At 49.8% G+C, this 16,964-nt stretch overlaps 1 protein-coding gene across 1 annotated transcript; it reads right to left on the reverse strand.

Moving 5' to 3' along the window:
- Positions 1-8,744: 8,744 nt before the first annotated feature.
- On the reverse strand, positions 8,745-16,901 carry WFDC3 (WAP four-disulfide core domain 3). The gene is made up of 7 exons (XM_012728370.1): positions 16,865-16,901; positions 15,272-15,364; positions 14,724-14,855; positions 13,949-14,095; positions 10,066-10,197; positions 9,422-9,606; positions 8,745-8,949 (listed from the first exon to the last, which is right to left on the reverse strand). The coding sequence occupies exons 2-6, from the start codon at positions 15,348-15,350 to the stop codon at positions 9,422-9,424; spliced, it is 675 nt and encodes a 224-aa protein (XP_012583824.1). The 5' UTR covers positions 15,351-15,364; positions 16,865-16,901; the 3' UTR covers positions 8,745-8,949.
- Between the last annotated feature and the right edge of the window lie 63 nt (positions 16,902-16,964).

A 16,964-nucleotide genomic window follows, 5' to 3' on the forward strand; every position in this document is an offset into this window, starting at 1 on the left:
ATAACAGAATAGGAGGGAAGGAAGAGATTTTCCAAAATCACCACATTTTTTCATTAAAAAATCATAAAATACAAAGAAGCACAAAAGTATGACCCATTGTAATAAAAAAATATCAATAGAACTATCTCTGGAAAATAGCTGAGGACAGACAATTCTATCTATCAGATAGAGATTAAAAGACCCATCTTAAAGATGCTTGGAGTGTTGATTTGGAGAAAGTCAAGAAAACAACAAAATGTAAATGTCTGTAAAAAAGGTTTTAAGAAGCCAAAAAGAAATTTTGGAACCAAAAAATACAATGACCAATACTGAGTCGTCAATAAGAAGTCAACACTACCTGAGACAAATGAAAATAGAATTACAACATACCAATAGTTATGAGATGCAGAAAGAACAGCCACCTGTAAGAATGACCTATATAAAAAGAACTAGAGACAGTGTGTTGGCAAGGGTGATGCGAGACAGGAATTCTCGCTCACTGTTTGTGGGAATGTAAATCAGTGCAGCCCCGCCTGCTTTCACAACCATGTCCAGGTCTCAGTCACCCAGGTTTCAGACCTGAAGTCTTACATGAATCTTGACAAAAAGCTCTGCAGCATCTGGACTAAGTGGTAAACCTTACCATTCAAAGAACCTAAACAAAAAAGTAAATATTCACACCATAAATAAAACATTAGATTTTTTTCCTTACAATTTTCTAACACACTAAACAAGGAAATACAGAGAGTTGTGTTTGTGCTGTCCTAAGTAAGGGGTGGCTGGCCTTTATGTCCACCCCGCTCCTTCACTATATGCCATGTTTCCTGCCTTCAGCCAGCACCTCAGATAGTCTGGATGTTTTATCCCGTTGTGGAAGCAAACTTTCATCCCTGAAGAATAAGAGGCTGTCCTGGCACTTATATGTCCACAGAATAAATGAAAAATAGATAGAAAGACAGACAGACAGGCAGGCAGATGATAATTTTTATTCTAAAATAGAGATTCTACTAATAAATCCCACTTAATGAATTAATTGTCATTCCATTTACTGTATAAAATATATTGACTGATTTATTCCCGCCTTGAGAGGCATGGCAATAGATGATTAAGACAAAATTTACCCTCAAAAGGGTGACTAAATTTAGGGAGACAAGGAATATCAACACCTAGAGAAATATCTCTAAGCATTTGGACAAATAGAGATAGGTCTCTTGAGCAAATGGAGATTTGATGGAAGTGATTTTCCTTACTTTCTCTAATTAAGCAAAGAAAATGATGGCAATAGAAACAATTTTGTGTTTCTATAATTTTTAAATATTTTTACTAGAACAATTTAAAAGGCACAGAAAGTGTCTATGAATGTTTGTTAGAACTTGTTCATATAATTATCTCACCAGTAAAAATCACCTTTCATCTAAATCTCATGCATATTTACATCAATAAATGAATTCAGACATTCTACTGCATATTGGCTTATATGAGTAAGTTTGTTTTATGGAAAGTTTTGCTTTTGTTGGCCAAAAAAGCACACAAACTATTTTCTAGCAAAGGATTTATCTCCCCGTGTTTGAGTTTATCCTGTTTATATTCCTGTTATTAAAGATTTTTTTTTTTTTGGCCAGTCTTGCCAACGCTATTTTAATGGTGCTTTCAAAGTACAACCTTTTAATTTTCTTTATCAATGTTAGTGTTTCTTTTTTCTAATTCATTAAATTCAACTATCATCTTCAGAGTCTTCTATCGATGTTGCTGTTTTTGTTCCTTTCTCTTAAGTTCAAGGCTACATTGCCTACTTCCAAATTTTTGTATGTATAGATACTAAAGCAATGATCATTTCTTTACAACTGTTCAATAGAGAGAGCCTGGTGTCCTGAGTCATGACCAACGTAATCCCTAGATGTGGGGAGAGGGGGTCACCGATTCATCTCTGATAAACCATGACCTTGCAAACTGCATGGGTGGGTACCCAAGCACTTACTGTCCTTTTTGCTAGGCTGGTTCTGGATGCACCCAAACCCTACCCAAACAAAGGCCCTGGGGAAGTGAAATCAGAGGGATGAGTTCAAACTGATCCCAGAAGTAGGCACTCTACCACCAAGATAAAACTTCAGCTCCTCCCTGCATTCTGCTATCTGCCTCTGCTGTACCATGAAGACTGAGAGGATCTTCTTGCCTCTGTATCTCCTCATCTTTTCCATGCCCCTGCCTACAGGTTCAACTGGCTTGTTTCCTCATTCTCTCAGAAAAGAACTGTGTGACAGTGGATATCTTGGAAGTAAGGCAAAATCGGAAGGGCAATCCCAGAGGACAGCATGAAGGAGGGGTTCTGGGCAGCCTGGGTGATATTGCTGCCAGTAGGCAGGAATCAAGCCTCCTTTTATCTCAAACCATGAAACAACTCTAGGGCATCTCATTACAGTAGTTACTTTGAGTTCTGTCTATGGGTTAGAGGAGGAGGAAGATAGATAATAAAAGGATTTTTTTTCCAAGAAATAAGAGGAGCGGGAATTGTGAAAATTGGATTGATGGATTGATGTCAGGAGTGCCTAGGAAATATCTTTATTGATGTGTGTGTGTGTGTGTGTGTGTGTGTGTGTGATGGGTTTCAATTCTATTTAATACATATTTACAAAACAAGTGTTATCTTTAGACACATAATATAGTGCTACAAACAGAAGCCATTGCTAGACTACTTACCTAAGTCACACATTCTACTTATCTAAGTCATCACATTCTACTTATCTAAGTTAATTTTCTCAATTCACATTCAATGAATTTATATGAAACATTCAAGATAAATGGGGTGAATTTCCAATTGTGGATTAATGTGGATGTCCTTGAACTTCAAGAAGACTGACCTTAACTCCTTTGTCTCCAATATGACCCGTCGTCGCTCCTGGTCTAACCACCTATCTTCATGTCTCAGTGAAACCAGGTGAGTCTAAATGATAGATCAAAGGGGTGTTGGGTGGATGAGGACACGGAGTCTGACAACAGAAAGGAAGAACTTCTACCTGACTCTGCATTTTGGGCTAGCCTTCAGGAGTAGGAGTAGATGATCAAATGCCTTTTTGCAGACATTCTGACCTGTGTCATTGAGGAAGCAAGTGAGATGTTTGCTTCCAGTGATATGAGAAAGCACGCAGATAGCCAGGAAAAGGGATTGTTTAAAATCAAAGAATGCTGTGGTATATAGAGGAAGACTTGGGTCCTTCTCCCTTTTCGCTTTAAAGCAATAAAAGCTGCCATATTGTCCTCCAACTTTTTATCTCAGTAACTGATCCAGGCTATAGTCTAGAATCATTACCCTATATCAGGTATACAGTGAAATTTATGCTGGAGAAACTCTATCTTGTTCCCCAGTGATAAATAGCAGGTAGATTTACAGTGGTTAATGAGAGTAGTTTGAGTCCATGAGAGAAAGAACACCAACTTGGTAGTGGACCAAAAAACTTGACGCTGTGATTCTCGTGTGTAGATTACTGCAACTACCCTCCGAAGTATGGCACCTGTAAATTATCTCTGCCCAGATACTACTACAACACGCTGACATATATGTGTGAGCCCTTCACCTTCTCTGGCTGTTCAGGCAACAGAAACAACTTTAAAACTAAGCAACTCTGTGAAGCATATTGTCTTCCTGAAAAGTAAGTCTCTCAGCTTCTCACCCAACCTCCAATGATGCCAAAAATTAGGGACCATGGCATTTGGGAAAAGGCAAGTGACACATGGGGAGATTTAGCAGGAGGACAAGAATGGGCTGGGGACAGTCAGGCATAGGCACCATTTTCAATGTCTCTGGTCATTTACCCCAACAAAACTCCTCTGGAATTGTGAGAATTGAAGCCCAGAGAGACAAATGACTTGCCCAAACTCTCTCACAAGGAGAATATGGGTCTCCACCTCCTGGCTCTCCACTCCGAACCTCACAGCCACCACAGAGGCTTCAGTTCTCTGAGATCCTGTCCAACACTATACTGTTGCAGACAACCTGTGAATATGTCAAGAGCAGCGGGGAAGATGAGCGTCATGGTTTGGTATCAATAATGAATGACTAAGCAACCTTATGCTCAAGAGCAGAGACAGCCCTTTACAATTTATAAATCTGCAGTCTGACACAGTATTTACTCAGTAATAGCCTATGGATAAATGCGTGGGCCAGGAGGGAGAGCAGCATGAAAAACAGCCTTGAAGTTCTGCTAAGATATAAAGGACCCATGGATCCTACCATTCACCATATTAATCACTAAATTTACTTATTTATTAACAGGGACAGAACTAAAACATAAAATGATGTTTAATATGCTGAAAGGAAGAAACAAGAAACCTCCTTTATGAAAAAAGTATGACAAAACTATCCTGAGTAAATAAATTGGACTACTTCTGGAAGTTGATTGAATTTTAAATTCCTTCTTGAATTCTTGAATTTCCTTGCCCACATAGAATTTTCATGCTGCTACATAAAGTTGTCACTGAAAAATTCTTCTATGTCACTCCTGGTCTAAATGCATTCACCTTTCCCATACTAGATTCTGTCACCATAAATTCCCTAAAGGCACCAACCAACCCTCCTGATAGTTAATCTACATCAAGGTGATCATTGTTGATACTTTCGTGGCAGGACCCACCAAAACCAACATGAGTCTGGTTTTGCTTTTCGCTACTGACCCCAGTGGTTTTCATGTAAGGGGCATGAGCCCTCTCTCCTCCCTGGCAGCTGAGGCTGGAGATCTGCATGAAGCTAAGAAGCCATCTTAGACCATGAGATGACTCCCCCGCTAAGGATGGAGCAGTGAGACTGAGGGATTCTTGGTCTGAAACTTCACGAAGCAGCCCAGCCACATCTGCTCAGTTACTGCCAGACTTCTCTCACATGATAAATACCCTCCCTGTAATCCACTCTTCAGAAGGGCTTCTTCATATATGCAGCCAGATCTCATTTTAGTAATAACATGGGGTGACATGCCTCCCTAAAATCCTTTGTTCCTGGGCCCTCCCTGGTGGCACAGCGGGTGAAAGCACTAAGCTAAAGCCACTTCTGCATGAGTTCGATCCCTGCCTGCCCCGGAGGTAACCACATGGTGCGGCAGACCTCTCCTGACCCACCCGCTGCTCCCCTCAGCAGTGTACTTCGTCGATCTGCCTGTTCTGCTCCCCACTCTGTCTCTGGTGAATCCTCTCACTGCCCCTGTGCCTCTGGCCTGTACCCCAGTTCTGTATGAATAAATAAATAAATTTTTTTTTACAAAAATCCTTTGTTCCCACCCCACAAGAGCCCTCTGCCTCTCCTGGCTTCTGCCTTCCAAAGGCACTGAGCACTAAAGCCGACAGTCACAGGAACAGCGCTTTACAGCTGTCACCCTCAGAGACCTTGATAGTAAGAGCAGTTCGCCGAGTGGAAGGCAGAGCTTTCTCAGGCAGATTACAGGTTACAGGCTCCTGTACAGTGCGGCTCGCTGACCCACAGAGGGCTCTTTTCCACGCAAAGGTCAGGCTGGGCTACCTGTATGACATCATCAGTGCTCAAAGAAATCGAGGCCCATCAGGCTGACTATGGCGGCCCTTATCTTGAATTGCGCTTTGATTTTACTCCTTTCCTTCCAAAATGGCCTGGTCCCTTCTGCCCCTTATCTATGGTTCAGAAGGTACCTGAACTTGTGGCAAGTTTTCAGGCTTCATTGGCCCTGCTTTGGGCCAAACGTGTTTGGCTGGGCATTTGTTTACCCATGAAGGTAAATATTTTATTGGGAAACCACATCCTTTCTCTTCTAACTGTATTACAATTCCTTTCTAGTAAAGGTCACACACTAAGGTCATACTTGGTCTTTAAGCAGAGCAGGATAATTAACCTGGCTCCTGGAAGAGAGTTAGGAGGAGATATTTAAAAGCCAAGTTCCTGAGGTGGGGAAGAAGAAAGCAGGTCACAGCTCGTTCTCAGGCAGGTTACATGTTCACTGCACATGTGGGCTCTGGCCTAAGTCCAGATCTACTGCTTTTTGTCTCACTGACCCTCATGGTCAGTGTGGCAGGCCAGGTTGTTGAACAGGGCTCCCAGGCTATGGTTCCGTTCCTCCCCCTTTTCTTTCTTTCTTTTTTTTAAAAAAAAAAGATTTTATTCATTTATGCATACAGAATTGGGGTACAGGCCAGAGGAGCAGGGGTAGTGAGAGGCTTCACCAGAGACAGAGTGGGGAGCAGAACTGGCAGACAACCAAGTCCCCTGCTGAGGGGAGCAGTGGGCGGGTCAGGAGCGGTCTGCTGAGCCCAGTGGGTCACTTCCAGGGCAGGGATCGAACTCACACCGAAGCTTCTTTGGCGAGCTTGCAATGTTGCGCTCTAACCCATTGCGCCACCCGGGAGGGCCACCGTCCCTCTTTTCAAATAGCTGGTCCCACCCAGTCGCAATTTCCTTCATGTAGGTTGACTCCACATAGTGTCAGGTCTTCACTGATGAAGTGCCTTCAGAAAAGATCTGGAGTATCGACCCAACTATGTGACTTTTTATCAAAGTGGCTTGAAAAAACTGGGAGGAATTCAGACAACAGAGAGTGAACTTTTTCCTTAACAAGACTTCTAGAACATCTTGTTTCTCTTGCCTGAAAATGGTCCAGGACTTAGACTTCTGCTGCACTCTGGTGGTTCTGAGAATAGAAGCACCCAGCAAAGAGCTCTCCATTCACAACTCCCAGCCCACTGCATCTCCCATTGGGGGCTCCAAGGTGTAGCAGAGCCCAGGGTCCCAAAGGAGGGGCATCTGAGCCCCCACATTCCAAACTCACCTTGAGCCTCCCTCACTCCACCTTCAGTGTCTGGACCCCACCTGACAGACAACAGTTTGGCTGACTCTGCAATTCTGGGCCCCGGCTGGTAAGGAGACCGTCCTTGGCTCCAGCTGGGCCTGGCCGTCTTTCCCTGCCAGACATGGCCATGGGCTTAGTTCGTCCTGCTTATTGTATCTTTTCTTTTCGGACACTCTTCCGCGACCCCTCCTGCCTCTCTCTCCGCCTGACTGTGGCCCGGCCAATGGGCACTCGACATGATAACTTTAATGTGTATAAAAGTTCAGCTCTAAAATAAAATAGCACTTCTTGTTCCTTTTGGTGAACAGACTCACGGCGTCCGTCTTTCCTTCTGCCTTTTCCTTTCACCACCCCACCCTCACACACTCCACTTCACTTGCCTGTTCTGAAAGATATCGGTGAGTGGAACCCCCCCAAGGGGTTTGCTGGTAGAAAACACAGCGCCCCAGAAAGGTACTAAAAGTGAGGTAAGGCGTGCTCTCGTTGGTGGCCCAACGGGTTAAGGCACAGCACTGTGAAGCTTGGTGCGGCTGCTTCGGTGCGGGTTCGATACCTCACTCCATGTGGGCGCTGACCCCCAGGGCGCGGCAGACCTCTCCTGACCCGCCCACTGCTCCCCTCAGCAGTGTATTTCAGTCAATCTGCCTGTTCTGCTCCCCACTCTGTCTCTGGTGAACCCTCTCACCGCCCCTGCGCCTCTGGCCGGAACCCCAGTTCTGTGTGCATAAATACATAAATCTTTAAAAGAAAAAAAAGTGGGGTAAAGCAACTGAGCATAGAAGAGAGCTAGCGCATGTGCCAGAGAGAGCTCTGGGCACTCGAGAAGCTGCCGCAGGCAGGTGGCCGCAGGGCGGCCCCAGACGCTCCGTGAGGGCCCCTTGGAGCTGGGCCTGTGGGCCTGGGCCACATGGCCGAGGCCATCGAGGGCGGCCTTGTCGCAGTAGTAGTTCTGGAAAAGTTTTGATAGGCCTGGTGAAGAAAGACCGGAAGAAACAGGCATCTTGCTGCAGCGAGGCCTGGAGAGGGTGGGAGGCCAGGGAATGGACATTCTGCTAACATGCGAGTGGCCGCTGGCCGGCAGTTCGGCCACTACCGCTGTGGCCCTGAGTATGGCTGGTCTGGTGCTGTGCCGGGGGCATTTGGGCACCCAAGGGGCATTTCCCGGTGCATTCTTTGCTGAGTTTGTGAATGGATCCTGGCCTGTAGTCGGCTGCCGGTGGCCAGCCAGCAAGAGACGCCATCTATGACGCGGGGCCTGTTGCCAGCAGAGCAGCTGCACAGCCTCAGGGGCGGGAAGATGCGGTCAGAGCCGCCTTTGTGCAGGACAGTCCTGGACACGACTTTGGGTAAAGTAAACGGCCATTACCGGCCACGGAACTCTTGTTTCTCCTGGTTTGTTAAGTAAATTCCTCTGTTGTTATTTTCTAAGCCTGAGCGGTCTCACCGCAGCTGTGCACGCGGTGAAGAGTATTTGGTAAAGTGCTTGGGCAGCCGGGCCTTGGCCAGTTGAGTGTCCCCGGCCACCTGGTATCATGAGCACTGGTATCCTGACCTAGGCTGGACCTGGGCCACATCATTCAGGAGTTATAATCTCATGGTGATTCATCAGAACAGAACGGCAGTGGTCAAGGGAACATGTAGATGAGTCAGCTTGGCCGGCTTCAGGGCCGCTCTGCTGGAAAGTATCCCGTGCTGAAAGGAACCTCAGGGAGCTCAGTCTTCTCTCCCTCTCTCTCTCTCACACACACACACACACACACACACACACACACACACACACACACCATCTAACAGGCAGGTCAGCAGTTCCTATGTGAACAGGCTAGGCTGTCCCAGATGAGAAGGAAAAGTCTGGAAGGAACTGCTCGCCCAGTGTTGAGGCTGACTCCATCCCACAGCCCTGTCCAAACCCCCAGCTCTCTTTCCTCACCTTAGCCCTCCAACAGCACAAACAAGCGTGTCAGTACCAGCCTTTATTAGGGAGAAGAAGCCCCACACGCCCACTCCACAGCCCCGGGGCCATGTTTCCTATGCGTGAGGCAGCAGCAGCAGGAATAGCACAGAAAGTGAGAGACTCCCTGGGACCTTCACCCATCCTGGTGCCGGACAAGCTCCTTGGAGTCACCAAAGCTTTCCAGAACGCATCAGGACAGTCAGGACACCAGGACCTCTGGAAGAAGAAATAACAGCTCACAGCTGGTCCTTCCTGCCTCCAGCTCCCCAATCGATTGCCCCTCCGTCCTAGAGAAGCTTGTTGGTTTATTGCTCTCAAGCTTTAAGTGGCCCCCCGCTTCCTAGGTAATTCAGCCCCAACTAGGATTGAAGACTCATCATTCAAGCGGCAGCCGTATAGCTGCTTTTATAAAACATCCACTTCCACCCACCCCACCCCACGCCACTCCCAAACATGTCACATGCCTTCTGCCCTGTGCCTTTGGTAACAATACCACCACCTGTCCAGCGGGATCTCTGTATGAGCCTCGGTATTGTCTGTGCGAGGCACAGACGCAAGCTGGGATGTGTGATCCTTCTCTCCAACTATACACTCCGGGTCTGTAGTTGACCTCAAGTCCCCGACCGGCACCTGAGCCGGTGCTCTGGACATAGCAGCTACGTCGTTGCTGACCATGGACTGTACTCACCTAATTCAGAATTAGGCCTGACGGGTCAGTGGGCGGCACGGCCAGTTTGGCTGGCAGAACTGGAGGGGCACAGAAGCGGCCACAGCCTGACTTACAGCATCTCTGCCCGGGTTGGCAGTTGTCGTCTGTCACGCAGCTGATAATGCACAGGCCCACCAAGATTGTAGGGCAGTCACCGTCCCGCCCTGTAGGATAAGCAGGCACAGGCCCACACAGGTAGTCAGGGCCGGTGATGCCGGCTTCCCATTTGGGACTTAGGGCGTCCACCCCGATTCTAACGAGACCCTCGCCAGACCTGCTGGGGAGACCCTGCTGCTGGAGGATCTGAGCAGCGGTCGAAACCACGAGGGCATCTGGACCAATGATTATCAAATGGCGCCCCTGGTCACTCTCTCGTGCTCACCCAGGTCAAGAGCAAATCAGTGGGAGGACCAAGCTGAGAAGCTGCCTGGCTCCACTACCCCACCCGACTTCCCTGCCCAGTGGCCCTTGGCCCCAGGGGGAGGGGCCGATTGGGGCTGGGAGTCTGGAGAGCAGGATGGGAGTTCTGACTCCTCCGGGGGAGGAAGAGGGGAGAAGGCCCTCCCAAACTGAGGCTGGGACTCCAGGGGCACCAGGGGCTTCTTCCCACGGAGCTGGCATACCTCCCTGGATGTCCCCACGGCAGGCGTGACCGCAGCCGGTGCTGCAGCATTTATGTTCCTCGGGGCAGGACTCGTCCCTGTCACACAGCTCCTCGCAGGGAAGGGGGTCGGGAGGACACTCCCCGCCAAACTCTGCGCAGAATCAGAGCGCTGGGGCCCTGGGGTGCTCGAGCCCAGGGTTCCCCGTTACTTCTATCGTGACTTAGAGTACAAAGCACATTTTGCATTGGGTCCCGTGTGGGTTAATGCATGCGTATGTTTAAAATGTACATATTTTTTTATTTGAACATTGGCCATAAACTGTGCAATTGCTTTCAAGATTCCCAGTTTGAAAGACTGCTGAGGGCTAAACCCCTGGGACAAACATGCTACTTGGCAGACCCACAGCCCCTCGCCTCTCTTTCTTACTGCAACAGAAAGCACCAGCCGCCTCCAGGAACCACACCTCCTGGTCCACACTCTGGTGTGACTGTCGCCTGTGGTACCTCTGGCCTCAACCCTGTGACTTACTCGGGCCACAGCACATCAGCCGGCGTGATGCCAGCTCTGTCTGGCTTGGTGAGCACTGCCTTGGGGTGCTTGGCCTCTTGGCACTCCCTCTTGGAACCCTCGCTGCTGCCACACTGGAAAGCAGCTGGCAGTGGTGTGCTGGAAGGGAACTTCTTGTGATGGGAGAAAACACGCCCCTATTTGGTTCTCTGCTGACAACTACCCAACACATTCCCAGTGAGTGCCAGCAAGGGAAGGCACCCCAGAGCAGAGAAGGGGGTTGCCCACACCACAGAGCGAGGCAGCAGCAAAGCAGGACAAGACTCGCCCTCCGAGCTTCCTTGCTCTTTCTATCACACCATCCTTAAAACACTGGTGCTCCCAGCCAGGTCTTCAGGAACAGGTGCACCCCAGGAAGGCCACATCCAAACCGAACCCTCTCATTCATCTCAGCGTTTGCTTCGAGGGATTAAAATGGAGAGAAGGTGACAGGTGATTAAGGGCTTTATGGAAAGCCACGCAGGCCTGGCCCTGCCTCTGAGCAGGAAGTACGCTCAGCTGCTTGTGGCTGGCTCCGGGAAGTCTGCAGTGACCGAGAAAGCAAGCTGGCCTCCAGAGAGACGCGGGTAAGCTAAACAGCAAGGTAGACTAGCGACTAGCCGGCATCCAGAATCTTCCTGAACAGCTCCTCTGTCGAATATTTTATGTCACTGTCAGATCACATCAAAACCACGTGTCAGTAATTTTATTCAGATAAGGTCACTGTCCCCACAGCTGTTCCTCCTCAGCACGCCCTCCTACTTGACAAAGGCTTAAATCCATCCAACAAAGAAGCCTTTTATCCCACAGTGAAGAAGGCTGGATGTGAAGCAGCTCCCTGGTGGAAAAACCCAGCGGCATAAGCCATAACGTCTGCAGGGCTACTCCCGTGGCCTGGAAAGCCCGAGCCTGGAATTCCACACTCCCCAGGTGCAGGGGCCAACCCTTCCTCTCTTCCCGTCAGGCTTTGAGGGGTCAGCTAGTGGCCGGAGCACAGCCCCTTGGACCCAGGCCCAGCGTGACCACCCACACAATGGCCGCCCAGGCCAACTCCTGTGTGATGTTTGTGTCCTTAGCGAACTCCCGACCCTGAGACTACGCACCCCATACTTCAGCCAGACAGGTAAGTCTAAGAAATGACTTCTTTACACTCACCTGAAACCGGTTCTGTACTTCTGCCCAGGGGGTCTTCTCCTGTCCCCAAAGACTTTGTAAAAACATGGCCATGCTCTCTCCTCAGGGTCCTCTGCCTGCCACTTCCCTGGCTTTTTGTTTAGTATTCCATTTATTTACTCAACTGCCTCCTTTTTCTCTCTGAGAGCCTCACTCACCCTGGACGCCCCCTGCCAGGGAGGGCAGACCCTCGACATGGGTAGAATGAATGAGGGAGTCTGTAGATGGGTCAGGCTTCAGCCAGGGGGCAGGCAGCTTCACAGAGAGGCCCTGGCCGGAGCAAGGGGACTTATGGTGCACTGGCCGGCAGGCTTGAAGGCCTCTGTCTAGCCTGCGTGATATGCGTTGAGTGTTTGTGTTGCTTCAAAACTCACAAGCTGAAACCAGTCCCCAGTGTGAGAGTATTTAGAAGTGGGGTCTTTGGGGGTGATTATGAGGTCATGAGGGTGGAAACCCTCAAAGACACATGAGGCCACAGCACAACCAGCAGCTGGGCCCTCCCCAGACACTGTGCTGAGTGACTGGTGACTTCCTAGTCACCAGGCTTGTGACAAGCAGATTTTGTTGTTCTAAGCTCCCCTGTCTGTGGGATTCTGTCACAGCGGCCTGACCAGGCCAAGCACCACATTACTCCCTGTGAGGTATTGACAGATAACCTTGTCTCCACAGGTGAGACTCAGAGATGGAGGACTTGCCTGAGGACCTATAGCCAGCAAGCGGTCATCACTCAGGCCAGAAGTGCCTTATGGGAGCAGTTCCCGCCAGCTGTGTGCCCCCTGGCCTCCTGACTCTCCCTCCACCTCGACAAATAGATGGCTGTGGTAAACCTCTGACAATAGCAGAGCTTAAGGAAAACAGGAGTTGCTCATAGCCCAGAAAGGCCTCCTGAGGAGCTGGTGTAGGCACCAGTAGCAGTGGGCAGTGCTCCAGCTTCCCTATAAAGCTGGGTGCTCAGGGAAGTAGCCGAAACCAAAACCACAGCGAAAACCACCTCCCTCCTCTCCAGGAGTCCGCTCAGCCAGCACCCCCGGACAGACCTGGGAGGAGGCTCCTCGTAGCACCCAGCTTCAAGGACAGGGAAGCCCCTTCTGGGTTGACCAGGCCCCAAAGCAGCTCGCAGGGCTACCTTGCCTGGGTGCCAGCCTCACCCTCACCCTCAGCAATTCAGCCTTCAGCTTCCAACACTGCAAGACTGTGCCAAGCCCTACAAGCTGGCAGTAAACACGCCTGAGTCAGACTCCCAGGCTCTGGTTCCACAGTAGGGCCCAAGAGTGCCTGTGGCAAAGGTGCACAACCCTCTGTCCTCCTTTCTGGGCGGGTCAGCTAAGAGAGCTGCCGAAAGCAGGCATGGACCACCCGATGGGGACAGAAGCTTGGCACCTGGGAGAGTTGGCTGCAAGGAGGGAGGTTGCCATAGATGCTCTCAGGGCCTCAGAGACAAAGTGATCAGAGGGGAGAAGAAGGGACTAGAAGGGTGGGGGACACAAACACTCCACATATGTCGTGCCGCCCTCTGAGACCTTGGCCAGCCTTGGACCAAGGCTCACGAAGCAGGAGAGGCCAGGGACCCACTGGCCAGTGACTGGTGAGCCTCAGGCTTGAACCCAGCTCTCTGACCACCCAAACTTAGGCTTTTCCACTATTGTATGCAGCGTATGCTCGGGTGAGAGAACTGCTCCAGTTCCTTCAAAAAACACAGGAAGAAAGAACGGAAGGCCCCGTTGCAGAAAGCAAAGCAAAGCAAATACCTTCAGGCACTAATGTGTTAAGGGGGACACAGCCTCAGAAGCGAGGAGTGGGTTGGTGTGTGCTGCTTTGCACAGGTACCCGGAGTCTATTCTGCTGCATCACTGTAGGTTCTCCAGCTAAGATTTCACTAGGGACACTGCAAGCGTCCATGGGGGCTGGGAGTCAGCCAGCCACTTCCCAGTCTGCCTGCAAATGAGGATCTGCAAATAGGCCCTTCCCTTCTGGAAGCCGCCTCTGCCTGCCCAGACCATGTTCCACACATCACCATGCCTGGGGACGCTTTGTGCCTCTTTTCTTAAAACGTTCTCGGTATGTGGCAGTCAGTTGTTGTTTTTCAGAGTCAAGTAAAACCGACAACAAGGTGGTGTGTGTATATCTGAGAAAGAAACAAGCCAGCCACACAGGCCATGGGGTGTGGGGTGCAGTTTCTTACCCAGCTTCTCCTTAGACATTGGGGCTACACAGCTTGTATTGCAGCCAAAAGTGCAGCATTTCGTTATACCCGGACATGTCTCATCGTTGATGCAATTTTTAAAACAGGATGGATTCTGAACAACCCCGAGACAATCTCCTCTCTTCCCTGTAGCAAAAAAGGGAGAGGGCCACACACAAAAAAGGGCAAATAATGGTGCCTGGTGACACCCACATAGCACAGCGGGGAAAGCCAGAGGAGGTGAAACCTGGGCTTCACGAGGACACAGCCTGATGGTAGAACACAGTAGCCACAGTAACAGCTCTGTTCACTGTAACATTTGTCTTGTGCCAGGAACCTCCCTCTTGGACCTCACAACAGTTTATGAGGACTGACAATTAGACCCACTTTACAGATGAAGAAATTAAGGCTGTAAAAGATAACACTTTAAAAGACCTATTTAATGCTAAAAAGGTCCGCCAGGGCTCTAAGTTCTACCCTTTCCAATCTCTATCGAAACCCACTTCCCAACTTCCCAATTTCACCCTCCAGCCTTCACAGGAGTCCTGAGTTCAAAGTAAAAGGCAAATATAATCAGTCGGTGGTGGGTTCTTTCTTGATAGAGGGCTAAGAATTCAGGAGACTAAGCACCCCAGGAAAAGAGGTCTCAAGAGGGGAAAGGAGAGGTGTTCTCGGCAAGCTAGACTTGAAGAGCCAGTCAGAAGGTGGGAAGCTTTCTACCCCAAACGCAAGGTCTAAAAGCACACTTGGATGTTCCCACCTCTTGCCAACATACCCTCAGGAATGCCTCCTTGGCAGACCCGACCACAGCCCATGCTGCAGCACTTCTGCCCTGCTGGACACGATTCATCCCCCTGGCACAGGTCTTTGCATGGGCTCTCGTCAGGAGGGCATTCTCCTTCTTTCACTGCAAAAGATAGCAGCATGCCACTCTGGAGTAAGTAGCCTCAGAAAATGGGGAATGGAAGCCAAATGAACTTCCAAGACTTTCAACCTCTCCAACCACTCCTAGCCAAACTATCTCTGCAACCACTGTTTCCTTCACACACACAACCGCTACTAAAGAACAGGACATCATGCAGATGAAGAAAAGAAAGGTGGGATGGCCTCATTCTCACTTAAGGAGTTCTAGGGTAAAGCTAGTCTCGCTAGTCAGCCGCAATGGAAGTCCTACCTCCTTGTCCAGAGAGGCTGGCAGAAGCCCCATGCTGCACCCAGCCCCATCCTACAGAGATGACTATCTCCACAGCTAGAGACCCTCACCTGGGAGGCAACAAGGATGACTTCCCTTCTATTAGCCAAGGATTCCAAATGATAGCTCACCATACTCTCCTGCAGTCACCCAGGATGCCAGGAACCCAAGAACAAGAAGGGCCTTCGGGAAGAAGAGGCAGCTCAACATGTCGGCGAGAGTCGCTAAGAGTTGAAATGAGAACTCAGTTCAGGCCAGAGTATCAACAAAGGAAAGGGCGGGACCAGGGGAACTGGCCTAAGCCAGCCTCAACATATTCGCTTTCACGTTATTCCCCAGGTATGTCTTCCTTTAACAAGAAGAAAACGGATTGGCTACAGATAGGTGAGGGAATTCCTGGCATTGCCAAAGAGCACATGTGATGGGTGATCAAATAATATAATGTCCACAATACCCCTGGACAATGAGTGCAGCTGGCAAAGTGGGGAGATGGCCATCAAGCAAAGAATCAAAGAGACTAAGGGATTTTGGAAAGAGCAGGCACAGCTGAGATGACAGAGGGACAGAAGAGACATGACTTAATAAGGGAATATTAAGAAATTTCAGAGTGCCTGAAATGCACTGTGCTCTGAGGCATGCTAGCAGCCTAGAAAACAACGGGAATTTATGTCCAACAGAGAGGGTAGAGGCCAGTGAATGGAAATTACTAGGGAGAAACATCGGCTAAATCACCCTAATAAGAACTCGCTGAAGATGGGCTGAGGTGATAGGCTATCACCTCAGGGAAGAGAGAGAATGAGGACTCTCACTAGATACCTAGATGATCTACCAGGGTGGGGGTTCTGGCAAAGCTGACTTAGCAATATTCTTGATAATAGTGCAAGGCAACTTCTTGTCGCCAGATGCTTTGGCCCCAGGGGGCCTTTATATTGAGCCTTAACTGCCCCTTACCCTTTTATCTCTCCGGACTAAGAGCAGCACCAGTGGACATCTTTAGATGCTTTGACTGACTAAAGCCATAAGCAGGACAGATATAAAGAGAGAAAAGAAAGAAACCGAGGCCCAGAAAGAAAGATGATACAACTAAACTAGTGAGGGGTAGAGCAAAAGCTATCCGATTCCACAATGGTCTTAATCGCTACTTCACACTGGGTTCGCAGAATCCATGCACTTGCTCCTACCCTGCGCCTTAACTGGAATATAATTGTCTATCCTCCATAAATCAACCCAGTTCTACTCAGGGACGTTTTACCTCCCTGGCAGAGCTAAGGGGGGCGAGGGACAGTTCGCAGCTTTTAGGCCACCGCATTCCCAGACCACCGCAATCACCCGGCTCCCTGGGGCTTGGAGGCTGCGGAGGGCGGAGGGCGGAGGAACGGGGTCTATAGTCCAAGCCAGCCTTTGTCCGGAGGCCTCGGACGCCAGGGGCAGCACCCGAGTCACAGCCTGGAGAGTCGCAGGTGAGTGCTGACCAGAACCCTCTGATTGCTTTTCCCGGGCCCGGGCCCGACTAAGTGCCGGGCATATTCAAAACTGCGGTTTCCAGCCACAGAACTGCGGGCGCCGCTGACGAAACGCAGCCTCTGCTCCCCAACCCCGGCCCCTGGACACTTGCTCCTGCCCTCACTGGGTCCAGGCAGGGAACAGCCCTTGATGGGCACCCACAGTCCACACCCTAGGCGCAGCCCCTCCCGGGGAGAACCCGGGCCACGGGTCCCACACACCAAGGCTCCGCGCGTAGGGGACGGGGAAGGAGGCGGCGATTCGGTTCCCATGGCAACGGAGCCGCTCGCCGCGGCGCGCTTCCGGGCCCGCGATCGACGC

This window comes from Condylura cristata, unplaced genomic scaffold, assembly GCF_000260355.1.
Source record: "Condylura cristata isolate star-nosed mole 26May11 unplaced genomic scaffold, ConCri1.0 scaffold00022, whole genome shotgun sequence".
Lineage (NCBI taxonomy): Eukaryota > Metazoa > Chordata > Mammalia > Eulipotyphla > Talpidae > Condylura > Condylura cristata.